This window comes from Leptosomus discolor, chromosome 20 (assembly GCF_034619465.1).
Source record: "Leptosomus discolor isolate bLepDis1 chromosome 20, bLepDis1.hap2, whole genome shotgun sequence".
Taxonomy (NCBI): Eukaryota; Metazoa; Chordata; class Aves; order Leptosomiformes; family Leptosomidae; genus Leptosomus; species Leptosomus discolor.
Genome location: NC_141410.1, coordinates 4,697,935 through 4,706,913, shown reverse-complemented (window position 1 = coordinate 4,706,913; position 8,979 = coordinate 4,697,935). Strand labels below are relative to the sequence as shown.

The following is an 8,979-nucleotide window of genomic DNA, read 5'->3' as shown; positions in this document are numbered from 1 at the left end:
CATACCGCGATGGCAAAGGTCAAGCGAACGGCTGAGTGCTGCATAGTGATGATTAAGGCTCAGGGGATACGGTTACCGCGGCTTGGGTGATTGGTGCCACTTCAGAAACCGGTGACAACTTGATCGCCCGCCTGTGTCCGGAGCTAGAAAGGATGCAGCGGCGGTGGCAGATGCCTTCGGCTGGAGAAGGGCCGGCCGCCGCGTTGTGCAAACGGGGCAGTTTGCGAGCCCCAGCGCTGTTGTTCGGCAGCCATCGGCGTGGCTGCGGCGGCCGGCCGGGCGGATTGCAGCATCCTGAGCCCGGGAGTGCGCCGGGCAGCCTCTGCTTTCCCGTGACGCCCTTGTTTTGCAGGAAGCTGCAGCGCCGGGGCCCTGGGGTCCCCTCCGGGGTGGGCTGGCGCCGGACCGGGATGGGGGCAGCGCTTTGTGTGCGGAGTTTTAAGTAAAACGCTGCTGCTCGCCTGGTGCTGTCTGCAAGAGTGCAATTGACGAGGAGTTGTTAAAAATGAAGTGAACAAGATGGTGAAATGCCTCTTAAAACGTCTGTAGAGAATGCCAAGAGTGATGAATGTGGGTGCATTCCTGCACGCTCTTGGCAGGAAGCATCAGCAGCAAAACGTGGAAAAGCCCCGGTAGTCTGTGCGGGGCTGTCCCTCCGGGTCTCTCTATTCCCTGGTGAGAGGCTGTGAAACAGCCCTGGGTATTTGTCCGAACGCACAGGAATTGGCCAAATCGTCAGCGACGCTGCTTTTCCCACCTCAGCTGGGTGTCTCTGGGTGTTTCTCTCCCCACTGGGGCAGGAGAATTTCCCCCCATCCATCCCCTGGGCTGCATCTGGCCAGAAACATCCCTGCTGCTGGGGCAGGTATAACGTGGGCAGTGAGATGGGCTAAAAAAAAAAAAAAAAAAAGAGAGAAAATATTACCTGAGTCCTGACCTGTTGGTTTTCTGACTCTGTGGGGCGTTTTGTGTTGCTGGTGGGTCTGGCCCCTGTGTAACGAGGGCTCCGCACGAGGTTACTGCCACTGCAGGAAAGGGGAGCTTGGGAAGAGGATGAGCTGTGGCTCCAGGCACCCAATGTAAGCTAACTTGCGGCAGGCTTCAGGCTCTTAGGATGTTTGGAGAATAGATTTATTTTCCCCCAAAATATTCTAGAAAATTTAGTCTCGTGTTTTCCAACCGGTGCTGGAGTTGCACACCAGCTTTTGGAGGTAGGCTCCAAGGGGAGGGATCTCTCCGTGGTGGTGTGCATCATGCTCTGACTCCTCCTCGGAGCAGAGAAGCCCTGGAGCTCAGTGCGAGCGAGCTGGTCCTGTGCCCTGTGACTGCATCAGGGTTTGACCTGTTCCCCGAACTGCAGACTCATCTCTTGTGATCCCATGATGAAGGTGTTGCTGCTGGAACATGAGAGGGAAGGTGAGGTCACGGGAGGGGAAAAATCCAAAGGTTGCGGAGGGCAGAGGTGCGTGGGTGCCGCCGTGGGCAGCGATGGGTGTCGTGCTTCCTCGTGAGTCACCTCACCCCGACGGGGTTGACATTTCACCAGGAGCACTGAGATGTGGAGTGTGATCCAGGACTGACTCCTCAGGAGCTCTGTGTCCCTGCAGTGGGACTGCTGTTGCGGAGGGCTGGTGCCTCCCGCAGAGGGGAAGATGCTGTCTGCGGCCGCCCCGCCTGGGTGCCTGTGCCAAAAGCCTTCAGGGTGTGTCCAGGCGTGTTGATCCTCAAGAAAGGGCTTATCCTGAGCCCTCCTGAGCCGAATTAACAGTCGGAAACGTCCCAAGAGAAGTCACAAAGCGTCCCTTGGCTCTGGCAGCCTGCAAGGAGGTGGTGAGAGTTGCGGGAAGTCCGGTCGAGTGCGGAGGCGGTGCAGGTGCCCCGGGCTTGGCAGCCGCGCTGGTGGAGTTTAATGATTCGGAGATCCTGGTGTAAATCATTGCCAGCGCTGCGCAGGGCCGCAGGCGTGCGTGGGATGGGGACGAAGGTGGGTCTGGCTGCAGGGAAGACCCCGTGCTGTGGGTTGAGGGAAGGGGATGGAGGCTGGAGGCGGGCTGGAGAGCTTGGCTGCCACCTGCCCGCCTGATGGAGGGGTGAGCTTGCCGAAGGGAGCCGCAGCTCCGTGGCTTTGGCGAGCTGGTGGCAGGGAAAGAAGAGAGCAGGCTCGCCTGACGTGGTGCAAGGATGGTGAGTGAGGGTTGGGTGCACAGTAGGAAAGTGCAGTGGAGCAGTGATGGTAAACATGGAGGAAAAAAACCCTCAAGGATTAATAAACCAGTGCAACCACCGAGCAGCGAATTCCTCCGTGGCTGAATCTGGGAGGACGGCACTATCTGTGCTCTGCTGGGGACAGCCGCAGCAGGTGCCACCTTGGAGATACTGGTTGCAGCAAGGTTTTTTGGGGTGAGTCAGTGGTTGGTTTGGGGGCTTCCCAGAACCCTCAAGTTGTGGCACCCTTTTGCCACGCTGACTGGCATGCATCTCAGGACGACCGCCCCTGCTGCTGCCGGCAGCACCAGGGATGCTGGACCCGAGATGGAACGAGCAGCAGTTTCCCTCTTTTTCTGGCCACTGACGTCAGGGCACCAGGGTTACTGCTGAAGCAGTGATTGGAGTGCGCTCTGGAAAGCCAAAAGAAGAGCTAATTCAATGGAGAGACAGGCTTGTATGTCAAGTCTCCTGCTGTAATCCGATTGCCCGGGCTGCAGGGCAGCACGGCAAGGGATCTGCGTAAAACTTTCAGGCACAGAGATGACGGAGCAGCTGAAATCCTGCCCGCTTCCAGGGGGTGAGGTGCCTGAGGGAAGGCAGAGAGATCAGGAACAGGCAAGGAGGTTTAGACGCCATGGGTAAAGGTTACCAGCCCTGTGTGTGTTCCATGCCCACTGTGTGCGCTGTGCAATTTTTCTGCCCCGAAGCCATCGCAGCAGTTTGCAAGTGAAATCCGGGCTGGTCGATGTTGTTTGTGAAATGCCGAATAGCGTGGGGATGGGAGCTCGCTTGGATAAACAGGTAAGGGAAAAACCCAACAGCCGCCCGTGTAGAGTAAGTTTGCAAGACCCAAAATGAGAAGCAGGGCTGCTGCTAAATCAGAGCCTCGGCCGTCAGGCTTGGGCATCGCTGGTGCAGCTGGGAGCGGGGCCCGATGAGGGTGGATGGAGGAAGAGGACGCATGGTGGGATTTGCCGTTCAGAAGCGCTCGGGTAGGATGAGCTGTCCGGTTGTGTTTGCTCTCGGGATGTTGGCGAGGACCTTTCGGGTGTAGCATTTGCCTCGTCCTCACCTGGCTAGGGCTGACTTAAAGCCAGGGGCAGGGGATGCCTTCCCCGAGGGGCAGATGGTGGTGCGTGGCAGCAGCCCGGCGCCGGCTGGGGCAGCGGGGCTGGGCACAGCGGGCTTGCCCCTGCCTGCCTGCCGGCAGCTGCCATCGGGCAGGGCTCGGCAGCTCGCGTTTGCCCACGGGAGCGAAGACTTTGCCCTTCCCGGAGCTGTGCGAATGCTGACAACCCCGATGCGGGGCCAGGGCTGTGTCTAAAGGGGCTGGGACATCCCTTGGTGAGTCTGAAGGGGCTGGGCTATCCCTCGGCGAGCCTCCGAAGCGGTGCTGGGGCACAGACGGTGAGTGGGCCACGATGGGGAAGTTGCTCTGCAGCTTTCTGGTCTCCGGGCTCGCGTGCGTGTCTGTCTTTTCCTGCAAGCAGCTGAGGCTGGTGTGTTTTCTGGGAATGCTGGTTTATTCTGGCCCTTGACCGCACGAACTAGGCTTGCGCTCAAGCTAAACAAGGAAACGTGAAGCTCAGGACCATCGAACTGGACGGCTGTGCTGAAGGGTGAGGGCGTGTACGGAGCCAGCACACAGCAGCAGCGTGTCCGAGGGTGACTTCTAGCACAAGCAAGCATCCAGAAGCTGGGGCTGGGGAGGAAAGGAGAAAACCCTGGCATGTTTGTGCTGGTGCATGCTGGCTTAGGCACATGCGTTGAACCGGGAGGCTGCAAAGGAGGCTGCGGCAAGGCTCGCTCGCGTGGAGAAGGGGGAGCTTTGCTGCAGGGACCTGAGTGACGGCCCGTGGTTTTGCAGGAAGGGGTTGCGCTCGCAGCTGCCATCTTTGCAAGCCGAGGTCGGGGAGGCGAGCGGTCAGGAGATGCGATTCCGTGTGTTTTATTTTTGGAAAGCGAGCGCATCTGGTCCCGGCGGCTGAGAAAACGCAGACGTTCAGTCGAGGCGGCGGCGGAGGAGAAGTTCCCACCCGTGGGCCTGGCTGGTGGGGAATGGCAGCGCTTGGCCGGCCCCGAGCCCGCTGTGGTCAGCGGGATGCAGCCGGGGGACTCACCAGCAGCCTGTGTTACTCCGAGGTGGGCGAGCGCTGGCCCGAAGCAAGCCGTGGGCTGTGCTGAGCACTTGGTTTTGGAGCAGCCCTTGCAGGCAGCGGCCAGGGGAAGCCTCAGGGCTGGCTTGGCTGGGAGAGTGGCAGTTTTGCTTTCTCTTCTCTGGGCAGGGAGGCGTTGCAGGGCAGGCAGCCAGCTCTGCAAGCAGCCCTGCTCCATCTCGAACGGGGAGAAAGGAGAAGTTGTACAGCTAGAGATTTGTTTCTGAGCGGTTTCAGGTTAGTCTGCATTGGCAGGGGCCATGTGTCTGAGGCGGCACAGCTCCATAAAGCACGGAGCATTTCTGTAAGCAGTGAAATTTATTTGGGTGGCGTGTTTTTTGGTGCTGCGAAGAGGTTGGTTTGGGTGCTGCTAAGGACAGTTAATCTGAGTCCTTGACAAACGTCAGTAATTTAGTTGTTTCTTAAGGTTGCTGGATATTTGAGCCGAGAAAGTAGCCAAGGGTCACGACGAGAACGGCCAGCAAGGATCCTGCTGCCGAGTGCCGTGTTACATCCTGACGTGCTCTCCGCAGGCCTGGTGGAATTAGATTTCCAGCGTTAGTTGGATAAAACGATGTTGTCGCGGCCACCGAAATGGTAGCCGCGTAGCCTTTGCATCCCTCCGTGCGCTAACCGTCACTTTCCATCTCTTCCCAGCGCTCGCTGCCTGCCGCGGGAGGGGGCTGTCCGCATGCTAACAGGCCTGCACCCGCCCCGACCCGAGCCCTGCTGTGAGGTAGGGGCCACCCAGCCGGCCGGCCAGCAGCGGGAGCGATGGCCCAGTCTCGAACCAACGGCTCGCACTACGCCCTGACGGCGATAGGGCTGGGGATGCTCGTCCTCGGCATCATCATGGCCGTGTGGAACCTCGTCCCCGGCTTCGGCCCCACCGACAAACCCGCCACGCACGCCGGGAACAGCAGCAAGCCCGACCGTGGCACGGGAGGCATTTTGAAGAGCAAGACCTTCTCGGTGGCCTACGTGCTGGTGGGAGCGGGCGTGCTGCTGCTGCTGCTCTCCATCTGCCTGAATATCCGGGACAAGAAGAGGCAAAGCGAAGATATCGCTCACGTGCAGCACCAAGCATCTCCAGAGCCCTCGCACCAGGAGGACAGGTGAGGCTTTTTGGGGCGAAAGGGAGCAGGATTGAGTGTAGGAATGAAACCAAGGGCTGCCAGTCGGGAGCAAGGTGAGGAAGGCTGAGAGAAGCTTGTGCTAAAAGGCAGGCCTGCATGCCTCATGGTTTAGGGGTCAAATAAGTAATGGAGATCAGGAAGGAATGGTTCCAGCTGTCGTTGTGGTGCTGTAGGTGAAAGGGAGCGTTGTTTGTGCTGGGGTCTAGATAGAGATGTGGCCAAGCCAGCGTTGCTGCGACGTGCCGCTCCTGGCTGCGTCGGTACACAGGCAGCGTGCTGAGGGGGAGCGCTGGGCGTGGTGGTTAATGGTTAACGCAGAAGAGCAGGGCTCGCTGTGGAGGGAGAGGAGCAGGAGTTGTCGGACGTGCAGTCGTAGGGGCAGGGTAGGCAGCAGCTGGAAATGGAGTTTAGACCTGGTGAAAGTCTGCGGGGCTCTTGTGTTTGCTCGGGGGACTCCCAACGAGCACAACAAAGGCTGCTGCCGCAGCAGGCACGGTCTGAACAAACACAGGGCACAGGAGAAGTCCCCGGGCATCTCAGCAGCGTGGGGAATCGTTGCGGTCCCCGGGGCGGGTTGTGCCTGTGCAGAGAGAGGCAGGGGGCGCTGGGACAATGTGGGGTGCGAGGCGGCAGGAGACGATGGCTCTGCTGGCTGCTGCCGAGGGAATGCTGCGGGGGAGAGGTGTTATCAGTGACTGCAGGGAACCACTCCACCCGGACAACTGTTTTTCCCTCTTTGATCGTAAAGGTAGCTTCATAATGTAAAAGAAATGCCGAGCCTGCGTGTGCAGGCAGCTGTGGCGTAGATGGTAATGTACTGCAGAGCTGAAGCTCTGTGCAGGAAAAGGTCAAGGTAGCTACCCAACCCAAAAATGACCAGGATGGGAGGGGTGAGGTCCCTTTCAAATGTATTTTGAGGGATTGTTGAGAGGGGAGGAGGGAAATCAGTGTTCTGCCAGGGGAAGAAATCACTGCTGTGCAATAGGAAAAGAGGCTTTGTGGGCAAAGGCAGCGGTGCTCAAAGACGGACGTATGTCACAAGGAAAGAAAAATGTCTCTGAGTGTAGGTAGGGTTGCCATCTCTTCTGTCAGACAAAAAGGAACTGGTATGTAACGTAGAAGTGCAAATAATTTGGTAAGGTTTTGGGGGGGGGGGGTGTTTATTCTCTCCTCCCCATCCCTTTCTCTCAGAGAAGCTGAAATGATGTGCTAGCGATAGCCTTAATTGTTCCCCCTCTAGTCAAGAAGAGGACGAAGACGTGTCTTCCCAGTACTACGTCCCCAGCTACGAAGAGGTGATGAACGTGGGCTTCTCCGAGCCCAGAGACTCGGACAGGAGCAACAGGATCAGCGTCTCCCTGCCCTCCTACGAATCGCTGACGGGGCTCAACGAAAGCACCCAACCGCCGGGAGCGGCGGGCACGGAGCCGGGCACGGAGCGGCAGCCCAGCCGGCACAGCTCACGCCTGAGCAAGCGCCTGAAGCCGCTGAAGGTCCGCAGGATCAAGTCAGAGAAGCTGCACTTGAAGGACATCAGGCTCAACCTGGCACAGGGCAACAGCGCTGCCCCGATCACGATAGAGCCACTGACCCCTCCGCCCAGGTACGAGGAGATCCAGGAGAAAGTACCAGAGAGCCAGCAAATGACTTAAAAAGGAGAGGACTCTGGGATGCTGCGGGGTTTATGTTGTTTGGTTTTGAAAAACAACCACACTAAGAGGGGCTCGGTGTGTGGGTGCAGAAGCAGTTGGGGCTCCCTGGACGCTGCGATGCGGAGGACACGATGGGTGCGTAGCGCTGCGGCGCGGGGATGGGACAAGTTTTTCCCCAGGATGGGGCTCTACGAAAGACTGTGCGGAAAGATACCGGAATGCCAAGGAGTCTGCTGCTCTGAAGTAAACAAAGGCTGGAAGTACCGAAAGTGTAATTTGTGGTACTTTACGTGAGGACCACCCAACATTGTCTTCTCTCCCCTTTGTCTGCAGCCAGACTTTTCCAAGCCACCAAACTGATGTTGAACAAGGATTTTCCAAGTGGAAAAGGGCGACGTTCCTTGTAATTTTTTTGGTGCCTTTGCTTTCTGAGCCAGAGTAGCGCTACAGCTTTCCCCCACTGCCATCTGGGGCTGGGGTGGTGGCCCGGGGCCAGCCCCGACTCCTGCCGAGGTCTGTGCTTGCTGAAACGGGCTCTGGGCTCATGGCAGAGAAGATGGATTTCTTGCCTTGGTTGCTTTCTCTGTGGTGTTTTGTGCTCCGATGCGAAGGGACAGTCTGTTTGAGGCCGGTAGATAAATGGCAGGGGTTGGGAGGCAAGGGCACTGCTACCAGGAGGTGTGCAGGGTGATAGGACTGCTGAGCGTAGGGTGCGAGCAGACCTGTTCTAAATAAATATTTTGTACATTGTGTCTGTGTCTGTGTGTGTGTGTGTGCACTCGTGCGTGGCTGGCCCTTCCCCGGGTTTGCAAGCCGGAGCGCTCTGCAATCTGTCGGCTGGTTTAGGGCAGGTACCGCTCCACGGGCATCCCGGCCACGCGCCGCCTCCCGGGCTTCTGGCAAAGCGAGCGATGACAAAGTCATCAGCGTGTTCACCCACGGGCTCCCTCGTATGGTCTGAATTTTAACGGTGTGGGTAGAGAGGAGGATCCACCCTGAATTTGTAGCAGACGTCAGCGTGGCCCCTCTGCCTCTGGGCTGCCGGGAGGGATGTGGCTCTGTTGGAGCGATGCTGCTGTCGATGGCGTTACGGATCGTTCAGCAGAGGTTGACTCGGCGGTGTGGTTGACGTAAGGTCTAAGAGGAGCGCAAGTGACCGAAATGAGGGCAAAGAGGAGAGGCTGGTCTGCATCCGTGTGACAGCTTCTCTGTTAGTGATGATTTCGTATTGCATCTCTTGCTTTCTGTTGTTGTATGACAGGAATTTTACGTTGCTGTGCCCCAAGGCGTGATTGCAGGTGGGCAAAATAACATCATTAAATAAGGGACTCCTGTATTGAAGGGAAGGAAAAAAAGAGCAGAAGAATATACTCCAGACTGAGGGATTTGGGTCAGGGGTCTCACGTGGTTCTGGTTGTTGCGGAGGGCTTGGAAAGGTGGTGCAGCTCCTTGGAAGGTGTCTCCCAGGCGTGCATGCCCCTAAGAGCCTGCCTGTGGCAGGAAGCAAGGCACGAAGTCCTCTCTCCCTGGTGAAAAAACACAAGCCTAACAGTCATCTTGGAAAATCTGGGTGAATAAAGCGAAGCTTCTTCCCTGAGCAGGTGGGCGTTGAAGTTTCACGGAGCTTCTTTGCCAGCAAGTCCCATGTAGTGAAACAGACTGGCCAAAGCGGCGTCTTTCCCAATGGCTCCTGTAGGAAAGGAGCTGAAAAAATAACGTGGAGTGCCGTCACCGCCGTGTAACAGGCTGTGACTAATGCCGTGCTTATGCGAAAAACACACGGATGGCTAATGAGCGTTGCCAGCTACTTGCATACTCGCCCTCTGA

The 8,979-nt window shown here is 57.8% G+C and overlaps 1 protein-coding gene across 1 annotated transcript; it reads left to right on the top strand.

Moving 5' to 3' along the window:
* Positions 1 to 5,138: 5,138 nt before the first annotated feature.
* On the top strand, positions 5,139 to 7,152 carry TMEM51 (transmembrane protein 51). Its single transcript, XM_086476236.1, has 2 exons — positions 5,139 to 5,479; positions 6,741 to 7,152. Exons 1-2 carry the CDS (start codon positions 5,139 to 5,141, stop codon positions 7,150 to 7,152), a joined length of 753 nt encoding a protein of 250 aa, XP_086332362.1.
* Positions 7,153 to 8,979: the final 1,827 nt, after the last annotated feature.

Excerpts from the sequence above, each read along its gene's own strand:
- TMEM51 (XM_086476236.1), top strand. The coding sequence starts at position 5,139 with ATGGCCCAGTCTCGAACCAACGGCTCGCACTACGCCCTGACGGCGATA. Across the intron at positions 5,480-6,740 it reads CCCTCGCACCAGGAGGACAG|TCAAGAAGAGGACGAAGACG; the intron begins GTGAGGCTTTTT and ends TTCCCCCTCTAG.